This window comes from Kryptolebias marmoratus, linkage group LG16 (assembly GCF_001649575.2).
Source record: "Kryptolebias marmoratus isolate JLee-2015 linkage group LG16, ASM164957v2, whole genome shotgun sequence".
In the NCBI taxonomy this organism is placed as follows: domain Eukaryota; kingdom Metazoa; phylum Chordata; class Actinopteri; order Cyprinodontiformes; family Rivulidae; genus Kryptolebias; species Kryptolebias marmoratus.
Window position 1 is genome coordinate 26,937,853 of NC_051445.1, and position 24,337 is coordinate 26,962,189.

The 24,337-nt window shown below is 38.2% G+C and overlaps 1 protein-coding gene across 1 annotated transcript; it reads right to left on the reverse strand.

Annotated features, from left to right (window-relative positions):
* Positions 1–1,118: 1,118 nt before the first annotated feature.
* Positions 1,119–15,119, reverse strand: LOC108247746 (acidic amino acid decarboxylase GADL1). Its single transcript, XM_017436104.2, has 15 exons — positions 15,003–15,119; positions 11,242–11,435; positions 10,986–11,112; positions 10,087–10,177; positions 9,857–9,966; positions 9,627–9,742; positions 7,855–7,934; positions 5,479–5,533; positions 5,267–5,383; positions 4,510–4,574; positions 3,876–3,957; positions 3,560–3,759; positions 2,084–2,135; positions 1,856–1,945; positions 1,119–1,544 (listed from the first exon to the last, which is right to left on the reverse strand). The coding sequence occupies exons 1-15, from the start codon at positions 15,019–15,021 to the stop codon at positions 1,371–1,373; spliced, it is 1,572 nt and encodes a 523-aa protein (XP_017291593.1). The 5' UTR covers positions 15,022–15,119; the 3' UTR covers positions 1,119–1,370.
* Positions 15,120–24,337: the final 9,218 nt, after the last annotated feature.

Below are 24,337 nucleotides of genomic sequence, written 5' to 3' on the forward strand. Positions count from 1 at the left end.
AAAAATACCTTTAGAGAACTCCAGTCACTTTTGATCAAGAATAGTTTTAAATGTTATGAGAAAGTCTGGCTCTATAGAAGTAAAGTGGGTTTAAAACTTTTACCCTGCATATTTTAACTTTGGTGTTTGCCACAAATTAACTGTTTAATTTTACCTGACTGCTCTCATTATTATCATCACTTGCATCTCTAACACTGTAGATCATCAGAGGATACAGTTAAGGAAAAGCACAGTGGATCATTGTAGCACTAAAGAGCTACATATTTCTTTCAGCCACAGGAGACCAAAAACCAAGCTGAAACAAGGCAAAGGTGTGGCACATGGGTTTCACCATGGGGTGACAGGAATTCAAAAAAAGTGATACAGCAGCTCTAAACTGTTTGGTGATACCTTGACGCCACAAGGCAGTTTACAGTGTATGGTGGTTTTGTCCTAACAGTCCTTGTACTGAAAGAATTGAGAACTTTGTCAAACAAATGCAACTAAATGCACAACACAGACAGATGATGCAAAAAATCTCAAAAATAAGACATCAAAATCCAGTGTGAAGTAGCTGGGGCGCATGTGTTGTGGGTGAGTCTTTGCCTCGAGCAGAGGAGTGTAATTATCTGTGAGAATTGATCACAGGTGATGATGGGATGTAGCTGGAGATGGTCCGATGGATCAGGGTCCTCATTAATGAGGGCGTTGTTCCAGGCTGCCATTCTCAGGAAGGAGCTGAGCCCACTTAATGGTCCTTGTAGATTCTAACCCTCTGTCATCTGGGGGTGGCTTTGAGTAGATGCTCTGCTTCTTTGCATCAGAAGGAGTCAGCTGAGGTTCAGACATCTGATTAGGGTGTATCCTGCGCACCTCCATCTGAAGGTTTTCCAGGTACGTCACACTGGGAGGGGATTAAGTGTCCTCTTTGGCCCGGGGACGCCTCGAAAAGTGTCACTGGGGAGAAAAATGTCTGGGTTTCTCTCCTAAACCTGTTGCCTCTGCAACCTGACCCCGAATAATTGGCAGAGAATGGACGGATGGATGAATGGATGGTTGGACAACCCAGCTTGCATTCAAAATAATTGAAAAATTCAAATGTTAGAAGACATGCCGTATGTAAGTTAAAAACAACAGTATGAATTTTCAACAGTTTATTTTAGTTACCTTGTGTTTATTAAAAAAATGGTTTGGATTTATTCTTATTCACCTTTAGTGTCATTTTTAGACAACAAAAACAGTCATCATCATACATGTTTAGATCATCAAATGCTGCTGTAAAGAACTTTGTAGAACAGATACAGTGTTTCTAAGTAATTCTCTGTTGTTGGAGGTTCGTCCTTATGAGTCTGTGTTTTGCAGGTGAATGAAAGCTCTTCATGGAGGGTTCTTCACAAGTCCTTCCCCAGGTTGTGTATCTCGTCCAGGACAAAGTCCAAGTCCTGCCTGCTGACCTGTGGGCTGATGACCACCATCCTGAAGAAGTTGGGCTTGTCACCGTGTGTCTGGTAACCAATCATCATACTTCCTGTCTTCATCATCCGCTCTTTCACTACCGGCGCCACCTACAGAATGAGGAGGAACACTGCAGTGAGTTGTGACACCTTATCACACAGGGTTCTAGTTATTTTGTATTTTAAAAAAACCCAGCAGTGATAATTTTTAACTTTGTAATTTTTTTAAAAAAGTGTTCTGCTCAACAATTTATTGTTCCTTAACAGGATTTGCTAAAGACAGGCACCAGCTGCCCCACAACCCCAAAAGGAAAAGTGGATAAAGTAAGATGGATGGTCAACAAGATTGAAACATGAGACAAACTGATGTTGCTGAAGTTGCAATAGTCTTCATTTGTCAACATATTTCACAAATTTCTTACAGTGTGCAGTTTTTTCCGAAGCTCGGGACCATCTGGAAGATTCCTCAGACTCGGTGGAATGTACCAGAAGCAAACATTTGCAAATTCAGGCTGTAGAGAAAAAAAAGAAGAAATTAAAAGTGGACAAAAAGATCTGATGAGCATCACAAAATTATGTTTTAAAAATCTTTACAAACATTCAGTGAAATGAGCCACAAAACAGTTTAAGATTGTCTGTGAAAAACTTACTTCCATTATCAGTTTGAATCCTTCTCTTTTTTTGATCTCTTGTTCAAGATACCTGCAAAAAAGGAACATTTATTATCAGAATTAAACTAAGTTTAGCACACAAGTCTAACTAAAGTCATCTCAGGGCACTGAACAAAAACATTCACTGGCATTAGTATAAGTTCTCTATCTAAGGAAGCCATCAGATTGTGTTGAATCACAGATTACAGATTATTTCTGTCCAAATGTTCACACAAACGATTTGCAACTTTTTTCTCAAAATGTTTTTAGATGAATGGGAGTTTGGATATTGGTTCATAATTGGCCAGAACTCCTGAATCAAGATTGGGTTTCTTAAGTAAAGGTTTAATTACAGCTATCTTAAAGCACTGTGGGACATAATCAGTCATTAAAGACAGATTAAGCAGATCCAAAATGGGAATATAATAGGGGAAACACCTCTTTGAACAGTTTGGTTGGGATGGGATTGAGCATACATGTTGATGTTTTCGATGAAGCTATTATTTTTGACAATTTGGAAAGCTCAACAGGACAAAAACAGTCCAAACACAAATCAGGTTGTAGTGACACTTCTAAAGCTGCCTCGTCTGACAGGGAATCAGAGGCAGTGATCGGAAGGATGGTGTGAATTTTCGCTCTAATTTAAATAAATGTATTTATACAGAATCTCTCGAAGTCCTCACTGCTTAGAGTTACAGGAGCACATGGCTCAGCAGAAATAAGACTTTTCATTATTCTAACTACAGCACTAAACAGAAACCTGGGGTTGCTCTTGTTCTCTTCAATTAAAGATGACTAAAATACAGCTCTAGCTTCACAAAGGACTTTCTTGTATGTTAGCAGGCTATCTCTCCTGGTTAAATAGAATTCTTCCATGTTAGTCGAGAACTATTTCCTTTCCAACTTTCTAGATGACTTTTTTAAAGTATGTATCTCTGAATTAAACCAAGGAGCCAGCTTCCTCTGACTGATCACTTTCTTTTTCAGAGGAGCAATTTTATCATCTAAGATCATTTAAGTTGCTGCTCTCGGTTGCATTATTCTGCAAGACAGAGGAAAATAATAATGGAAGAAATTCTTTTTATTTACAGCATTCACTTATAAACATCTACTATAGTGAAATTTACCCTCAGTGGCTGTGCAGTTAGTCAAGGTAAACTCAAAGGTTATTAAAAATGGTCAGTCAGAACAGGACTGTGAGGATATAATATTAAGTCCTTGCTCTCTATGCCATATCGAGTATGATCAAGAGAATCAGTAGATTTGTGGGCATTTTGGGTAAAACCAATTGACTCTACTAAAATTTTAGTCTATTTTTATCATTTTCAATCCCCCACTATGATGACTTTATCTGTACTTAATAATGGTCAGACAAAAAGTTTGAGAATTCAGACAAAAACTGAGATGTGAGGGCGATCTTGGCAGCGTGTCGGGGGAGGGTCAATGTCATGTTCAGGTATGTTTCCTGGTACTAACTTGGCCATGTTGAGGGCTCTGTCCACCCTCTGCTCCAGCTCTTTGGTTCCCAAAGCCTTCCACATGAGCCAGAACTTGAAGGCATCCGGCTTCCTGCTGCACTGGACTGACTTGTCCCCTGTGTCGTAGCTCACATCGTAGAACTTGTCCTGCTGGAAGAGATAGGATGCCCGAGCAGAGTGGCAGCGCTGGAGGAGACTCTGAAAGTAAAAAAAAAGGGTGTTGTCTTTTTTAACATCTGTAAACGATGCTACAAATATTCACTGGTGGTTTGTTGCTTATCTCCATGGACTGAGAGATAAATGTGTTTTCTTACACTTTTGTCTCTGACCAGAAAAGCTGAGCACTGCAGAGAGGCCATCAGCATCTTGTGAGGGTTCCAGGCCACAGAATTGACTCTTTTCAAACACAAAAGAAACACAGTGAGCATGTTTAGAGCTGCTGTTATTTTCCACTCTTTCAGAAACAAGGTATGGGAAGATTCAGTTGTTTTTGAGTCGGCACAGATATAGTTATGGAAGTCCTTTTCTGACAATAAAAGAAAAAAAAAGTCACCCATGACAACATTTATGACCTGTAAAGTCAAAATGATATTCACTGAGATACAGTCAAAAATTAAACAGTCCTGACTGTGAATCAAAATGCTCAAGATTTTTGACTCAAAACTTGAAAATTGGAAATGAATAATATGCAGAAAAACTTAATAAAAAAAAAACAACAACAACAAAAAAACCCCAACAAAAAACGTTAAGTGTCATGGAATTAAGCTTAAAACTTTTTGAACTCTGACTGAAGTCAAAATGTTGACTTTTTTCTACAGCCATGCCATCCACAGAAGGTCAAGGAATTGATTTTCTGGAGCTGTGGGAGGAAACGACTTCATGTTTATGCTTTATTTTTCATGTTTCTGGCAGATATGGCCTTCCATACACAGCCACAGTCTTTCTTACCTCTGAATACCCTTTAATAAGTGCTTGTGCTTCTTAGATATAAGAGCAGCTCCACCCCAGCATGCCTGAGGAAGAGAAAGAGAGGAAAAAGATTATGTGCTAACACTGGGACACTGGACAACTAGGAAAATGGCATTTGCTGAATTGTTTTGCCAAAGGAGCTGAAAGTGAGTTATCAAAGCTAAAATAAGAACAACAGCTGAAAGCCAAAAGTAGCAAAACCCTGTCTAAAAACTAGTGTTCTGCTCCTTTTAAATGGTAGCTGAACATTAAAAGTGGTGTTTGTCTCAGCAGAACGACTTTTGTACAGCAGAATGAACTATTTTCATACTGTTAGGAAACTGACCAGTTGGTAATGACATGGTAAAAAGGTAGGTTAGTGGTTTAGAACTCCCATCAATTACCAATTTTACTATTGTCATTGTCAGGCTAAAAATAGAGCAAGTATGCTAAAGAAAATTTCAAGAAGAGCAATTGAAGAGCTGAAGAACTGAACTGAAGAGATCTCAGTGTAAATCTACAGAGAAAATATTTCTAAATAAAGGAAATATTTTAGAAAGTATAAAGGTCACAGTGAATGAGCTCAACATTTTGATTTATGATTGGGTAAAAGAGTACAACGTATGCTATAATATTCATAGACCTAAAGAGGTAATTAAACGGCAAAAATTTAACAAAAATTAAACAAAAATGTAAACAATGTGATTGCTGAGTCAGCTTCAACATAATGAATCTGTGAGTTAATAAAAGAGCTCACATCCACATGTAGCCACAGGTTGTGCTTCTCACAGATGCTGGCAATCTTGTCGATTGGATCAAACGCTCCAAACACTGTCGTACCAGCTGTGGCGTTTACAAAGAATGGAACAGCACCCTAAACAAACATGTGTGTGCACACATTAAGATTGTATGTTGCAGTTTTGACCAAAGTCTATACCAAAAGCACTTAAAATAAGATGGCCCCCTCACCTCACTTTTTGCCAGCTGTATTTTCTCTTCCAGAGCAGAAGGAATCATCTTTCCTCTGAAAACATTAGCAATTAGCTTATTTCATAAAAACAAGGAGACAATGATTTAAGAACAAAACAAAGTTCACATAAGTCCAACTCTTTTTTTCTATATTTATAAATGATATTCCACTATCTGTTAGTGAAGCCTTTATTCAACTATATGCTGATGATACAATGTTATATGCTATAGGCTAAGTCTTTAGGTTCCTTACACATAGCTTCTATAAAATACTGCAGATCTTTGTTGATTTAAATTTATTTATAAATGCAAAGAAAACCAAAGTTATTTAGGGTGGTCATGGAGGTTGTACTCCCTCCTGTTCTGTGGATTTCACCACAATAAATGGTGATATTACTAAACGGGTACACATATCTGGGAATGTGGCTTGACAGTGCTCTATCCTTCTCACACCAAATCAAGGTATTGCAATCAAAGGTCAAAGTGAGACTTTGATATTTGTATAGAAATCGTTTTTCATTTACACTGGCTGCAAAATGAATTCACATTCTCCCACCTAAATTCACAGATGCTCACAGGACCCCCACAGCTAAGAAGAAATAAGAAAAAAAAAATAGAAACTCTTTCAGCAGGGGCACTTCAGTTCCAGATTTTTAGAGGAACTGTTTGTGGAGACCAATTTAGAAGATTCCGAGCGTAAGAATATTCATATATGACATGTCTCCAATCTGCAAACATGAAAAACAAGGGAATGGGCAGTTAAGGAAATAAAGCTTTATGGTGTTTTTTTCTGCATGTTTAGGCTAAAAGTAAAAAAAAACCCATCAGTTGAGGCAGATGTTAACATTGTGTGAGAGAAAAGGCTTGTTGCTACATGCATATCCTCTAAGTGCTTTGGGTGACAAAGTTGCACAGGCCTAACTCAGTGTGGAAACACATACAACATGAAATCAAACTACCCCAGCAAGCCTTAGGAACCCCTGGTTTTTCTTAAACACCCTTGGTCACTGTTTGTGAGTTTCTGTCTTGCTGTCTGTCTGTATGATTGGCAGTCTGACTAATTTGGATAGTTTATGATCTGCTCAGCTTGGAGTAATTATGGTTGAGCCTCCACAGGAATGTGCAGAGTGGCTTTACATTGACTTGAACTCAAATTCCAAAATACCAAAAGTAGTTTAGTTTTTTCTTCATATTCCATGGTTAGAGGAATGTGGAATCTTTCAGAAGCTCTAAAATGTGTCATTGCAAGTAAAAACTTTCACTAAATAGATTTAAAAATAAAAATGTGAAACACTGACAAAAAGATCAAATCTACATATTAGGGAAATGGAAACATTTGAATGGAGTCTGTGGCTGTAGCTATACGACTGCAGTAAGCTCTAAAAGTTGATCATAAGTAATTAAAGCTAAAGCTCCACTTCTGTTTATTCAACTGTCTTAAAACTAATCATATATAATATATTTAAAACCTACATGTCAGCAACAAAATTGGAACAAAGCATGAACCTGACTGTTTTGGAGAAACATTTGAACCTGTAAACGTTTAAGACTTAAAAAATGTTTCAAATTTAAAGCGGGCCAGACTTTGAAACTGTTATGATGCTGGCCTGTCTGCCTGCTCTGTCTCCCTCCTCAGCCCTCACTGCAGCAATCAAGCTCATCTGGGCCACCTGCACACTACTGCTCAGCAGTGCAATCAGGTCCATCCCATCCACCTGCTCACCAACAGTAATATTCAGCCTCAGACAGGCAGAGAGTGTTTTGCCTTTTAGATCTCCCTGCCTAGTTGGACTTTTTGCTGGTTTCTATCTCCTGGATACGACCCTGTTTCGGCCTCTCAACCTTGCCTTCTGCCTCGTCCTTGGATTTGTCTGCTGAGATTGCCTTCATGTGCCCGGACCTTGGATTCCTGCCTACCCCCAGATAAGTCTGTCTGCCTCTCTGGTTCTGACCTTGCCTTACTCTGTCTATGTCAGAGTTCAGTTGCCTCCTGAGTTTTTTTTTTTTTTCCCCCTGCAAGCAATACCCCTGGCAGTGACTAGTCGTCACTGCTTCCCTGAGGAAACAAGGACCTACCCCAGCTTCCTTCAAACTCCCTGAGAGGGTTGGTGTCTGTCTTGTTCGAACGTTTGACACCAAGCTACTAGCCGCTAACCTGTTTCTCCATCCTCGGTGGTTCCTGATCCAGTAGCTGGTTGCCCCACACCCCCATTCTCAATAAACCTTTTTCTACTTCCATTTGTGTGCTGGCTGAAATTTCAGGTCTTCTGTTGTGAGTGTTACAGAAACATGATGCATTGAAGAAGGAAACTAACAAAACCAGAGGAGGAACCAAAATACCAAGAGATCAGAAAGTACATGTCAAAGTCAGTTTACCTGTCATCAGATGGCACCAGATACACATTCTTTGTGCCAAATCCAAGCAAAGCTGCTGCTTTAGAGATGGAGTAATGGCTCTGAAAGAGATGACACAAGCGCTTGGCAGACTCTCATCAATAAAAGGGATTTTTTTTTTTAACTTTACAACACATTCTATTGAAAATGTTAAAAGGGAATTGATTTTGAAGCTAACTGTCTCTAATGAATCCCAGAAATGGTCATTATCACCATCAACACGTTGTTCTTTTGTATCATTATCTGTGAAAAAGCTGACACCACCACTCTTCTATTTGTTTCAACAATGTGCATAAATTCACTGCTAAGTGTTCCTTCAGGATTGAATTGAATGCATTCTGTTTTAATAGTGTGGTTCTCGGTTTTTTTTTTTTCGTTTTTTTTTCTCCTCCACTCACCATGGGTGTGAATGTCATAACAATTTGGGGCTTTTTTTTTTTTAAAGGTTGTATTCCAGGGTGAAATATTATACCACATACAAGTTCCATGATTTTTAAAAGAAAAAACTAGGTGCACAAATCTATTTTTTTTTATTTTTCATTCTACACAGGGTCAGCATTATACATATAGGTTAGAATATACAGCCATCCAAATTCATTCATACATGACACTGAAGGTTCTAAAGTGTTTTTTAACTTGACAAGACCAAGGTCCAATAACTTCTCATTAGTGATCATGGTTGACTACAGCTGGTAGTTCTTTGACGACATAAAAAATTTGTTTAATAGATCTCATTGCATTGACCAGTAATTATCTGTGAACTTCAGATGGAAGGAAATTAGCAGGAACCACAAAGGCTCAAGCCTGCCATCAACTGGTGTTACTGTCCACAGTGAAGCAAGTTTTTATATCACCATTGACTGAGAGGGTGTCGACCAAGAAAGAAGCCCCTGCTCCAAAAGTAACACCTTCAAGCTGGAATGAAATTTACAGCTGCCCACACAGACAAGCCAAATAGCTTCTGGAGAAAAGCTTGGTCAGACTAAACAAAGATTAAGTTATTTTAGCACAATGACAAGAAGTATGCTTGGAGGAGTCACGGTGAGGTTTTCAACTCTAAGAACACTCTACCAGTTGTCAAGCATGGTGGTGGTAGCATCATGCTGTGGTGCTGGTGAACTGCACAAAATAGATGAATAAATGCAGAAGGACCTGCAAGTTCAACTTCACCCCAAATCAAAAGCTAGATGGTTGAAACTTGGACACAGTTGGATGTTCGAACTTAACGGTGACTCCAATCACACATCAGAACTGTGTTTTTTAAATGGATGAAGCGGACTAACATTACACTTGTGGAATTACCGTCCCAAAGCCCTGCTCTCAATTCAATAGAAAATTTGTGGAGTATGCATAAAAGCTGGGTTCATCCCTGGAAACTAACCATTTTAAATTAACTCTACGAAATCTGCCAAGAAAAGTGGTCAAATATCAGCCAGAATTTACAAAAAAACATTTGGTAGAGGTCCAATTCGCTAAGGGTCATTTAACAAAATTTTAAAGGCAGTGTACGTGAAAGTCGGACTAATTTTGATCGTCAAACTAATTACGGTTTAGCCTCCACATTTACAAAATGGCCTCAAATTGCCTTGAACTTGGATTCCATCCAAGCTTATAGCCAAAAACATCAGTAATTTATGCTAACTATTTGTTTGGACATTGTCTATAAATTTTGGGTTAATATATTTCTCCTAATTGTGATGTTCATAACTTCAATTGTTATCTTTGAAGTTTGAGCACTTCCTGTAAATTCCTACCTCTTGAGATGTTAATAGGACCAGTCGTGGGGCAGAATAGAGCCCAACCTCTTTGAGATCTGGGCAGAACCGGTATCGGGCTAAATTCACAGCATACATGTTGGACATTGAGCCACCTGAAGGGGAAAATTCACACCAAACAATTAGTACATCTCAATGTAAAAACCTTGCTGATTAGAATTTAACATGTGAAGTAATGTCATGAGGTGCTGTTGGTGCATGTACAGAACCTGGATTAAAGAGTCCGTCTCCTCCTTCCTCCCAACCGATCATCTCGATCATCTTCCTCAGCACAGCATCCTCCATAAGAGTGAAGACTGGAGCCACCTCATATGTGTATCTGATGGAAACCAGAAAGTCACAGCATGATACTGACGTCTAGTTATATGTTCAATATGTCAAACACTGTCAGAGGAGTATACTGTCTGTGAACTTTTTAACGATATGCTGTATGACTCACAGACTGGTTTTGACTGCTTCAGTGATGAAACTTGCCACCATTGAATAAGGCTCTATGCCTGCAAACAGCTGGTTGAAGAAACGAGGATGACCTACGGAGAAGCAGATCAGGTACCATAGATGTGTTAGAGCAAATAAAATTGTCTTCTAGTTGCACAGTTGATAAAAAACAATCATTATAAGCGGTTTGGATGAAATATTCACAATTTGCCCTTTAAAGTTTTTGATCTGTTTAACATTACATAAACACGATTATTTAGAACACTGTATATTCTAAATCTTGTGGTCCACATGAAGATGTACATTTTCATCAAGACTCATACAATTTGGTCTTATATACAGTACTTTTTCCACCTGTCCAGACACTAATTCCCAGTTTTCTACCAGCTTCTTTGGCTGTTTTAGTGACATGTCATCTTTAGTAACATCCTGTGCAGACTGAGTATTATGAAATGACTTGTTAGACAGACATTACAGGATAATTACAAGGTACCTCCAGTTCAAATGCCTGGCACTAACAGGGTATATACTGGTACTTACAAGGTACCTAGAGGGGCTGGGTTGTATCATGAAGTGATATAAACAGTAACCCTCTGGTAAGTACCAGATACATACCTGGTATGTACCTGGATGGTACTTATAGGGTTGATAGTTGGTACAGGGACTGGGATGTATTATGAAGTGTGTGAATATCCTGTACAGAGCACGTAACTGGTACTTACCGGGTAGGTGTGGGTTGTATAGAGAAGTGATATGACTGGTACATACCTGGTAAGTACTAGGTACGTACCCTGTAAGCACCAAGTATGTACCCGGTACCTACCCGATAAGTATCAGATATGATTACCTCATCATATACAAAGCATGACATAACAATTTGTTTAAGATGAAAAAACTAACTGGTTTTGACACTGTATCTGATGGCATCTTTGCAGCGCTGCAAGATCTTGGACTCAGACTCTCCTCCATCTTTCAGCTCAATGTCCAGCAGCTCCTTCAGCTGTTCGGGGGAGCGCCATTCACAAACCTGGTGAAGCAGGGCCAAGTGTCTTACTGTCAAAGTTTATCAGTGGCTAAAAAAGATTTCTAACATTGTGAAAGGTATCTGTGGTCCTCTAGGACAGTTTGAAAAGTAGCAGGACGGATTCATTTCTACCTTCTCGTTTACGTTTGTGGCCTTTTTCACTGCCTCATCAATAATAATGTCCATGGCTTGGTGGAGGAAGCTCTCTGCTGCATGCATGTCCTCGGAGGACCCGTTCAGGAAACCACTGCCGTCAACAGCTGCAGAGCCGTCTTCTTGGTGCATCAGCTCGGAAACAATGTTCTGATGTTCACGGGAAATCACACCTGAAACCAAACCAAGAAAAAGACACCCATTCTGTCATTGATTCTCATAATAACAAGTAATGTCTGCCTAAACACAAAGAAACTACAAAACTACACTGGTACTTTTTGGTATTCTATCCAAAGTATGCCAAAAGTTAATGTTATTATATCATTATTGTTAGTATATTTTTAACCATTGTTAGGTATACACTAGTTTTGCTGCAAGTTTTTGGTTTGCTAAAGGTGCTTTGGCAGTATCAATTAGTTTGTTTCCTTATTAAATTTATATATACACTGCATTAGCTTCATATTCAAATGAAACATCTTGAGTTTGCACAATCATTGATGAGTTGTAAGCCACTCAATTGACTTCAGTGATTAGAAGGAGCAGGGTTAACATTGTTCGGAGGTAAACCAGACTTTTCTTCTTGTCAGACTTAAAATTATCTACTCTGATTCCCAATGTGGCTAATTATCAGTGGGCAAGTAGAGCCTAAACATTGCTGTAGGGCAGCCACCACAGATCAAAGTCTCTGGGCAGAATTTTCTCCACTCAGGCTATCCTCTATCCTTTGTTAGAATCCAAAGACTACTGGGACAAATGAGAATGTGATTTCAGACAGATGGTTTGATTAACCAATCAGACATAAAGATGTAGCCAACAGGCATTTTTTGGACTTTCCTATGGTGGTAGGGATGCTCTACCAGGTGGTCAATTGGCTGATTTGAGGTCTAGTTAGTACTGATCATCTGCCTTCTTTGACACTGAAAAGGCTACAGGTAGGCACGATACTACTGAAATTATTATCATTGTTTTTTGTACATGAGAGTAATTCACAACACATGCTCCAAATGTTACTAATTGTGCAAAATCTTAGCTTAAAAGATTAGCATTAAATGTTGGAGCCAAGTGTATTTGATGGCAAAATATCTCATGAACTATTTTACAGATTTTAAGAAACTTGGAAAGCAATCTAACAAGGTTGAGTCAGGTCCTCTGAACGATTGCTTCTTAGATGTCATCTAAGAAGTAATCATCTTGTGATGTCACAATGTTATTTTCAAGGTTTTGTAAAAATGTCAACAACTCTGTAATTTCTCAACATAAGATAAAATTAGTTTAAACTTAAGGAAAGGCTGCAGGTGATTTGCATTCCTTCAAGGAAAGCTAGACGTTGGTTTCTTTCGAATGTATGCCTATAACTGATTCGCTACATTATAGTTGTTGTGCTAAGGTCCACTTTACGTCCTGCATTTGAGTCAGCAGCCTTCCTCAATACGGTATCAGTCTGAGAGCCTAACCTGACCTCTGACCTGGCCGCCTCTCTAGATTTCAACCTTTGACGTGTGCGAATTTTTCAGGGATCATGCAGGTTCATACCACTGCACCAATTTCATTATCTTATCTGGGCTGTTTGATATAGGTACCTCATGCAAACACACCTTCCTTTACAGAAGCTACATTTTCTGTTTGAAATTTTGATGTGGTTTTAGGTAAATCTACAATCTTACTGATTTAAGTGTGCTGTCAGTCAGGTCAGTAGTAAATATAAACAGGTATTTCTGCTGATAAAAACCTGCTTACATTCCATTCATTGCAGCAAAGTGCTAACCGATAATTTAAGAACGATGTTTAAGATTTTGCTGTTATCTATTTGGAGTCAATCCTGTCAGTTTGTTAGCAAAACAACTCATGAACCACTGAATAAATTTTAATGAAACTTTCAGGAAACAACAACTGGATGGTCATCAACACATCCACTTTTAGAGCCAACCCACTTAGTTGGCTGCCATAACCAGATGCCTCTACAAAACACAAAAATACCGACAATTTAGTCAATTTTACAGATAGTGTGCTAAAATCTGTTGTAGCAGAAGCTGAAAGTCATTCACAACACATACTTAAAGTTCTTTTTATTACAAGAGATCCTGCTTAAAACCTTTGCATTAACTGTTTGAGTTAACCCTGTTGGTCTGTTAGTAAAATATATCATGTACTACTGGACAGAATTTAATGAAACTCTCAGAAAGTAATTACTGAATAGACTATTACAACTAAATTTTAGAGTCATCACATTTTAAAATGACCACCAGAGCTAAGTGACATTAGCCAACAAAGAAGTGTTTATAACTCAACTCCATTCCAGTGATACTGAGCTGAAATTCGTTGTGGTAGTAGCTGAGAGTGATTCACAACACATACTCATTTGGTAATATCACATGGGTATCAAGGTTTGACCAAAATAGTGACAAGTCCTTCATTTTTACCTTCACCAAGAAGGTTAGGTTTTAGGTACAATTTGTTTGTCTGTCTGTCTGTGTACAAGAGAAAGGATTCCAAGCGGACAGTGACTCTATGGCCTTGATAGATGGGCTCTCGGAGTGCTTCTCGTTCCACATTAGATAATCTTAATCCAAAACCCTGGGATGGAAGGCAGTGGGCATTCAGCATTCCTTCAACACACTCTAGGCCTTTAATTTATTCTTTTTTTTTTTACTAAAATGACTACATGATATGCTTTTGTTTTCTGCAAATGGTGATAAAATAAACAAAAATGTTGTTATTTCTGCTACTAAAGACACATTAAGTATGATAGTAAACTATGAGGGTCAATAGAATAGAATTCTGCAACAATGCTGTGAATGCTGAGTGATGACGTTTGTTGAAGAAGCTGAAACTGAGTTTTGTAAAACTAGAAGAAGCAAAACAAGCTAAAACTTAAAAGTAGCTTAATGCTAGGTAGCAAAACACTGGCTAAAAGCTGAAAAAGCAAAAGTCTACCTAAAAACTAAATTGTAGCAAAACAATAGCTAAAAACTAAAAGTAGCAACACGCTAGCTAAAAGGTAAAAGTAGTAAAACAGTGTCTAGAAGCAAAAAATTGCAAAAGGCTAGCTAAAAGCTAAATATAGCAAAAATGTAGCTAAAAGCTAAAGGCAAAAGAAAAGTATCAAAAGGCTAGCCGGAAGCTAAACAAAGAAAAATTCTGGCTGAAAGCTAAAAGTTGCAAGTCTAGCTATAAGTAACAAAACTCTAGCTGGAAGCTAAAAGTAGCAAAATGTTAGCTAAAAGCTAAATGTAGCAACTGGCTTGCTATAATAGTAGCTACAAGCTCAAAGAAGCAAATGGCTGGCTAGAAGCTAAATGTAATAAAAGCAAACAGTAGCAAAGGCTAGATGAAAGTTCTAAGTAGCAAAAGGTTGGCTCAAAGCTAAAAGTAATAAAAGGCTAGCAAGAGTCACAAAATGGTAGCTGAAAACTACCACAAGAAGAATAGAGTAGAGAAAATATGTTGAAGATTTCATAGAGAACATTTTTTCAAGGAATTGCAGAGATCCCAATGTATTTTAGGGGAAATATTTGCAAAGAAAGTAAAGTTTAAAAGTTGCAAAAACTATAAGTCATGGCAGCCATCTCCTGAATGTGCTAATAGCTAAAACAGCACAAAGACTGCAGAAGTAGTTAAAGTGCCACAAACAAATGATTAAAAAACCAAAACAAAACATGAAAACATTAGTATGACTGCTGAATCAACATTCACACAATAATAAATAGTCACAGACAATGACAGTCTCCCATTAAACTCACCGTTCATGTGTCTCTCCATGGTTTCTTCAACTGTGTTGCAGCTGTATTTTCTCCCCTGTAATTTAACACACACACACACACACACACACACACACACACACACACAGTGAGCTGCCTGTTTATATGTGCAGAGGGTCGGACTATCCTGATGTCATGGAATTTCCCACTGATGCCTGAGACTTTTGAACAACCAGGAAACTGTAGCATGAAGCAAGGTTGCCTCAGACTCTTGTGTTTGCAGCTTTACTTTTCAGCACATTTTCATGCATGCAGGTTTTTTTTTTTTTTCAGTGAAAACAATGTTCTACATTCAAATCCCTCCTGAAGCCCTCAAAAGAGAGAAAGACAAAAAAGAGGTAGAGAAGCCCTTGTAACTTTGGGTCAATTTGACCCAAAGGCCACAGTTCCCTGTAAAAAAAGACTGTAACAATACAGCGTTTCTTCAGTGACCTAACTAATCAGCTCATTGGAGATAAAAATAATAAAAACGTGCTATCAAGTATAGTTAAACTCTATGAACTCTGCTGCCCACCGTTTGCAGGAAAGTCAGTCTTAGTCCATAAATGAAGCTTGGCTAATGATGAAAGGAGCAAGCATTGCATGTTGTGACCTTGACTAAGACAGCATCATAACATAAAAATGAATCAAAAATAAAATAAAGGCCTATAGCATTCGCTAAAGGAATATAAATTGCTTGTTGCCTTTCACGCCAGAGTTTTAGACTAAGATCATCTTGTGTTGAGAAATCCTGAAATAATTGTTGTTTTGGTCAAACCTCAGAGTATGTGTTGTGAATGGCTCTGATCTCTTATCACATTAAATTTTAGCTCAGAGTCTATAAAACTGACTGAGGTACCACTATTTTTGGCTTGATTAATGTTAATTAGCTGTGGTGGCCATCTTGAATTTGATTCATTCTAAAAGGCAGAAAGTTCTAGATCAACAATCCCTTTCTGAACGTTTCATTAAAATCTGCTCAGTGGTTTAGGAGATATTTTGCTAACAGATAAACAGTATTGACTCCAAAAGTTAATGCTAAACTTCTAAACTCAAATCTTGCTCAATGAGTAGTCTGTGGACTACATGTCGTGAACAACCTTCAACTACAACCACACCAAATCTTAGCATACTATTTGTGTAATTGACTGAATTATAACCCTTTTTGTTTTTTGCTGATGTCAGCTGGCTGTGGTGGCTATGTTGAATTGGATTTGATTGAAAAGTAAACTCAGTTGTAGATGAACATCCAATGATTATTTCCTGAAAGTTTCACTAAAATCCATCCTGTATTTCACGAGATATTTTGCTAAAAAACACAGTTGAGTCCAATACTTAATGGCAGTTTTAAAGTTTTAGATCTCTTGTGATCAGTTAGAACTTTGAGTATGTGTTGAGAATTACTCTCATTTACTGCCACACCAGAACTGAGCTCAGTATCTCAAAAACTGACTGAGTTATAGAGTAAAAAACTAGACCTTCCTGCTTTCAAATTGTGTGATCGGTTTTGATAGTCTGGTTTTAAATTACCTTTCACCCACAAATCCAAAAGTTACTGACCTAACTTCAATTTTATACTTCATCTTATGTTTTAATGTTTTTCTGCCCATAAATACTAGGCACTGGTGCACAAGAAAGATTAGGCACATGTGTTCAACATATGGTTAAAGAGAACTGAGGACAACTGCATGGTTGTGCAACCCACATTCAGTTGGCTGAAGGCTACTCTGTTATCCCTAGAATGAACATTGGTCTCTCGCTTACTGTGGAAAATTACTAAATCCAACCTTCGAGTGGAAAGTTACAGAATCTAAGAATGTGTCTATATTGGTCACATGGGGTATTTTATTGATTAGTATAAAAAAGAGGAGCACTAGAGTATGTAGGTCTGCACTGAGGGACTAGAGAGTGACCAAAGTTCAAGTCATGTGGGAAAGTTAAGAGAAAGCCGTAATGAGTTGCAGCAGTAATGATGATGATGATGATGATGATAAGGGTACTTTCAAGCCATGCACATAGGAATTCATGTTTTAAAACATTCTAGATATTTTTGAAACAACAAGTAAGAAGAAACATATCACCTTTTCTAGGAATGTTTTCATCCTCATGAAAATGCTGAAAATGTGTGTACCGGTATGTGGTGCTGTCACTATTTAAATGCTCCAGAACCAGGAAACTAGATGCAGAAAGCTCACACATTTAGACTGTACATATGTGAACCATAGATCACGTGCTTTATACAATCTATGGTTCAAACTGTAAAAAACAACAAGAAGAAAAAGACGAGGATGGCAAATACAAGAACAAGAAACAAATCCTTTTTGTGGACTGACGACAAGTGGACCTTTTACTTTGTGTCCCATGAAACTACAAGATCACAAGTGCAGGGCAGTGAGTATTGACTGAGAGTCCTCTCAGTCCAAATACACAGACATAATGAATGCTTTTCAGGAACAGTCGCCACTAACACATGGCTGGAGGATTTTCCTTGCAATATTCAAAGCACATCAGAGTAAATTCTTTAAACACAAGTGTCAGTCACAAGGCAACATTATTGTTCATCAGTCTTTTCTTTTCACTGAAGTAATACAAAGGTTTTGCTGTAGTCAAGAAACTAGTGTCTGCAGCACAAATGCAGAATGTTATCTTGCCATTATTGTTGTTTTGTCTTTCACACTTTGCAGTAGGTTAGAGGTGGTCTATGACCTTGTTTTCAAAAGGCTGTGTTCAGGCTGTCCACAAAAACAATTATTGCCTGCCTCTGAAGGGGAAAGGGCTATAATGTTTTTGCCCATGTCTGTGTGTGCAACAGCTGGTGTGATAGTAGCTGACAGTTAATCTCAAGACATACTGTGACTTCTAACTGATTGCACAAGATCTGTTTTTAAAACTTTGCAATTAACAATTGAAGTCATTTGTTGAGCAATTTAAGATATCTGCCACAGCTAAGCGTCCTTAGTAAACACAAAAATGCCTTTGACTCAGTAAGTTTTACAAATAATGAGCTAAACTTTACCAAAGTAGTAGCTGCAAGCCATTCCCCAATTTTTACACTGAGTGCTAACTGATTGGACAAGATTTGTTTTTTAAAACTTTGACATTAATTGTTGATGTCAACACTGACTGTCTGTTAGCAAAATATTTCACGAGCTACTGGAAAGATTTCAACAAAACTCTTAGAATGTAATTGTGTAAATGTAATGTGGTAGAAACTGAAATAGCTAGTGCAAAGCAAAATCTGGCTCTGGTTTTAGCAATGGCACCCATCTGGTGGGAAAAAAAAATCTTTAATGATTTTCTTAATCTGGTCCACCTTTGAGAAGGTAGACTCTAAGGACTCTGAGGAGAGTGAGTTCATTACTTTGGCAGAGGTTGCAAGGGTTGCTAAAAAAAATCCCTGGTGGATGGGACTCAGGATTGGATAAGATTGGTCATAAGATATTGAAAGCTCTGGGCACTGTGGAGCTGTTATGATTGGCCAGACTTTTCAATGTTGCATGAAGAACTGGAACAACACCTTTGCAGTGTTAGACCGGGGTGGTGGTTCCTTTTTTTCAAAGGGAAGACCAGGAAGTGTGTTCCATCTATCAAGGGATCCCACAACTCAGTCTCTGGGAAAAACTTACTTCATGGTGTTGAAAGGAGGCTCCAATGGATTGTCTAAACTTGGATCTAGGAGGAGCAGTGTGGCTTTTGTCTGGGTCATGGAACAGTGGACCAGATCTTCCCTCTTACACACATGCTAAGAGAGAGAGAGAGAGAGAACGCTTTAACACCAAAAATAAGCTGCAAAAATCCAAACATTTCACATCAAAATGGTCTTGAATTGAATTCCAANGGGGGGGGGGAGGGTTCATGGTAGTTTGACCGCCTATGGGGTGTTGGGACCTCTGTTAAGGGTTATCCGGTCCCTGTATAACCAAAGCAAGAGCTTTGCAACAAAGTCAACCTCATTACCGGTGGGGGTTGGATTCTATCAGGTATGCCTTGTCTTTGATCCTGTTTGTGGTGTTCATGGACAAGATCACAAGATGCAGTCATGAGGAGGAGAGGGTCTGGTTTGTGAACCTCAGGGTCTAGTCTCTGCTTTATGCAGATGATGTGGTTCTGTTTGTAACTTCAGCATGCACTGGGGCAGTTCCATGCCAAGAGTGAAACTGGGATGAGAGTCAGCTCCTCTATGTCCGATGCCATGGTTCTCAACCAGAAAAAGGTAGAATGCTTCCTTCTATTTTTGGAGTGAGCCTTCCAGAAATATCTGGGAATTTTGTTGATGAGTTATGTATGATGGTGTGGAAGATGGAGTAATAGTTAGGGCCTTGTGTGTAGTAATGAGGTCTGTCTTTACTCTGACATGGTGAAGAAGGAGATGGGCCTTAGTTGTGGCTCTACTCCTGGCTGCAGGGAGCCGGGAGTAGAGCCACTGCTTCTCCACAACAAAATAAGTCAGCTGAGGTGGGTTGGGCAATACACAAGAACAACACTCCTTTTTCCTTACTTCTAACCTTTATCATACATTTGGTAATATAAAGTCATCAAAGAATGATAAAGTCCTTGAGCAGTATTTGACCTAGTATTGAGCTTAGCCAACGTGGAACACTCACAAGCATCCACAATTCTCTCTCTTGGTGTTTTATTTCGTACCTGGAGAGAGAAAGGCATTTCAAAGAAACTCACTGTAAGCCTGACAGATAAGATAAGAAATAAGGTGTTGGTGTCTCTTGAAGTCCAGTAAAACAGTTAGGACATGACACAGCAGATTTCTGAGGCAACAACTGTTTTACAGTATAGTTCATTGTTTGTATTCTCATGGGCATTTAGTTATTTAGTTAATTGTAGTAGTTTTATATTTATCTGAAGTTTTTTAGCTGATGTGCATCAGATTAGTTTGAAAATTTACTGTCCACAAGATCAGAATAAACCAAGGCAAACACATGTAATAACAGCCCTGCTGTTGGAATGGTTTCTAGGGCACAAAGTAATAGTAGGAATGCACAAAAACGGTTGCTACATTATTATTTCTAAAAAGCTCTGGACCAGAAGTCCACTTTAGAAAATCTTTTTCAAAATCACATTTTCTTTGTGTGTGTGTGGATAAGAGGTGCAAATGCAGCAGAAAAGTTTTGTTTTTAAAAATATTTGGAGCAATGTGAATAAATCAAACAGGTATTGTAAAACAGAACATATTAGGCAGACAAAGAAAGTAACTATCTGATTTCTGTGACAGTTGGTGACTAGTTGATGACTCAAAATTGTGAGAAAATAGGCCAGTTTTCAATTACAGTCTCAGTGTCTGTGTCCAGCTGACCAAAGAGCCACATGGCCTTGTTTCACACAACCAGTTTTTGAAAATCACAACTTATTTCCATGTACACGGTTTGCAAAACTGTATTCTAGGTCATGCACATTATTTTCTTTTTCTTGCCCAACTCCAACCTCTTTACACCCACTCACAACTAAATCCACGTATATATTTTAATCTACTAGACTATGCTTTAGAAGTAAAAAATGACAGATTTGAACCAGACTTTTAATATTTATTATTTGTTATTGTCATGGTTTTTAAACCTGATTATGTTTTTGTCATAGAAGAACTCCCGTGCAAATGTCAAACTTTAACTCTAGCACTCTTGAGACGAATTGGAGACAACCATGACAAAATCAAGATGGGTTCAAGATGCTTGTGGTGACTCTGAGACTATTTCAGAACCAAAATTACAAGACTGCAAGCCTTTGCAACTTCAGCAAGGAAATGAGAACCCCCTGTGAACATTTCTAGACATTTTGGAAACTCCCTCATGAATATTGTTTGACAACTAGTCGCCAACAGTCACAGCCCAGTCAATTATTTTTTTAGTGCAATATGAAATGTTTGCTTAAACTGTTATAAACTTTGGTGGGTTTGCAACACATTACCTTTGCATCAAATTGTTTTCCTGCCAGGTCATGCATAACGTGTTCCATTCCACAGGGGTTTCACATACAAGTAGTTATTGGCAATGCACTGTAGACCAACAAAGTCTTTACTGTATTTAAAGATAGACTTTTGTGTAAACAATCATTTAACACAAAAGTGGCAGGTATAAAAGCTTACAAGGAAGCCTTCTTATTTGAGACAGATCTTTTATTTTGTTGTTGCTTTGCTCTTGGCCTCAGTCTTATTAGCCATTAGCTAGAAATGTCCACTCAGAACTAATTACGTTTTTTCCATGCTAAAGTTTTTTTTTTTTTCCTAAATCAACAATAACTCTTTGCTGGGCTAAAGCAAAGAATTGTTTTTGCCACAAATAAAACAACAACAACAGATCTGCTGTTGTTATTTCAACCTCCCAGACCAATCGAGTCTTCTGGTTCTGATCTACTCTGCATCCCCAGAACCAGAACCAAACATGGAAAAGCAGAATTCAGCTTCTATTAACCACAAATCTGAAACAAACTTCCAGTAAACTGTAAAACAGCTGAAACACTGAGTTCCTTTATATCAAAGCTAAAAACCCACCTGTTTCGACTTGCTTTTGAACCATAATAAATTAAACACTGACCAACATATTTAATGTGTACTGATGATTTTGATGATGGCACTCAACACAGTGTAATGTTTGCTACTTAGTTCTCAATTAGTGAGTGTATGTTTTTTTTTATGACTTTTTATTTTTTTGTTTTTATGATGTAAAGCCCTTCAAACTGCCTTGTTGATGAAATGTGCTTTACAAATAAACTCAGTTCAGCTTATATTTCAGCTCAGTGGCCTAGTGGTAGAGTGTCTTCCCTGAAACTGGGAGGTTGTGGGTTCAATCCCCAGCCGGGTCATACCAAAGACTATAAAAATGGGACCCACTGCCACTCTGCATTAAAGGTTGGAATTGGGTGGTTAGATCACCAAATGATTCCTAACCGCTGCTGCTCACTGCTCCCTCAGGCAATGGGTCAAATGTGGAGAACAAATTTCAGACAATCAGTGGATCTTTCTTTATTTGACTTGACAAACAGAGGGTGGGCTTAGGGAGACCAATGAAAATGTTGCAAGTAGCCATTTTTACAAACTCAAAGGTAGCTTAATTTAAGACAAACTACTCTGCTTCAACATGAATAAAAAGTTGATGTAGCAGAATAACATGAGCTCATTTTCTTTCATCTTCATGCAGTTTGTGTGTGTTTTTTAATTGGCACTTACAGAGAGTGTATCAAAGCACAGCATAGAGCTGCTGTCACCTTCACTGTAATCAACTGAATTCATAAACACTGTTTGAAAGACCATTTATCATAATGCTGTTCTTTTATAATCACCAGCTGGTGTTTACAGAAACTGCTTGAAATGTTGTGAGTTACACCTGTTCGCAGTGACGTTTACAAATCTGATCAGAGATCAAAATTGGCAAAGCATTCACAAACAGCAAATGTTTAAAACAGCATTTATAAATTAGATTGGCAATAAAGACATCTGTTTGCAGGCATAATGACACAAAGACTGTGATCTGTGTAAATAAAGTGTCTGCTCTGTGATCATCTAAAGAAAGTCAGAATACTCCTAAAAGAAGATCATAAATTCACTAGAAGAGACATTTAATGTGACATAATGACATGGCTTTTCTGAGAGTTTTTTTCTGCATGTGGGTTAAACATATACCTAAAGCCATGACAAATAGGTAGTTTCTTTTTTTTTACATGTATGAGAAAGTGACTTTATTACAGTTTACACACATTATATATATAAGAAAACAGCTACATCTTCAAAGGTTTTATGTCATGCTGTGACAGTCAAATCAGTAAACTCAACATAACTTTATAACACCATTAAGACCATGATAACTCAGAGTGATAAAATACAAAGAAGTCACGGCTTCTTCACATGGACACAATGGGCTTTATTGCTCGTCCACTTAAGAAACGAAACGTGCAACAAAGCAGATGTGCAGAAGTCATACAAGTCTTTCCACTCTTTGAAATCCTCTAAAATTTTGCTGATTTCTTTATGTTTCAGAGAAAAAAATAATCATGAAGGAAAAAAAAGCTATTTTGCAGACTTTTCTGACTAACATGACCTTAAAATGAAAAGTGCTCAGGGAACATTTTAGATGTATTATCTTACCCAAAGATACTTTATCACGCAAAGTGGGGAAGTTAGTGATTGAGACAGTAACCTTCTAATTCAAGGATAACCACTCTACCTCCTGAGATAAAACACTCCAACATTCGCCCCTGAACTGTGCAGAAATTACTGGTTTTCAGACTGTGTTAGATTGAATAATTTGCAGTAGCTGCATAGCTGTAATATTGATAAACAAGTAAATGTGTCAGAAATAAAATACTAACAAAACAAAAGGCTGGTTACAGCTGTGAACCTTACAAGGAGCAGGTGAGGTGGGCGTGGCAGGCGTGACTGGAAAGTTACTGGGGAGGTGAATAGTGACAAGACATGAACACAAAAACCCAAAAGACAATCAAAGCAAAACAAGAACTACAAAAAACACCAAACAAAGAACAAAGCCCCCAAAACACCAGAAACTATGACAAAAAAGAAAGTTTTGGCTTTCAGCAGCTTGTCCTTTGCCTTAAAAGACCAGAGCAATTCTTTTAGCACTGCAGACGAAGTCCCAGTTTGTTTTTTTGTCTCTTGGTTTATCTTACCATCACTAGTGAACAAGACTCCCAGAGCCTTGCACTTCTTCACCTCAGGTAAATGAATATTCTTTAATCTGACCCACTCTATTGTAGCTCTGACTAGATGTTTCGAGTCGTTCTGCTGGAAGGTGAATCTCAGTCTCAAGTCTTCTTCAGCCTCTAACAGGTTTTCTTCCAGGATTGTTCTGTATTTAGCTACATCCATCTCTCCATCACCACTGACAAGCTTTCCTGTACCTTCAGAAGAGAAGCATCCTCACAGCATGATGCTGCCACCACCATGTTTAACAGTGGGGATGGTGTGTTTAGGGTGATGTGCAGTGTGAGTTTTTGTCATGCATAGCATTTTGCATTTAGACCAACAAGTTTAATTTTAGTCTGATTTGAGCGAACAGAACTTCTCCTGACTTTCTTTCAACAACAGCTATCTTTTTGCTTCCATCCCATAAAGGCCAAATTATTAGTTGTCTTGTGGTCAGAGATGTGGATCTCTGCTGCTCTTCCAGAGTTACAGTGAGCTTCTTGGCTGTGCTTTGGATTTATGATTTCCCTGCCTGGCCTGTCAGTTTAGGTGGACGGCCATGTCTTTGCAGTTGTACTCTTTCCATTTTCAGGTGATGGATTGAACAGAGCTCTGTGAAATGTGCAAAGCTTGGGATATTGTTTTTAAAACCCAACCCTGTTAAAACTTCTCAAAAACTTTATCCCCGACATGT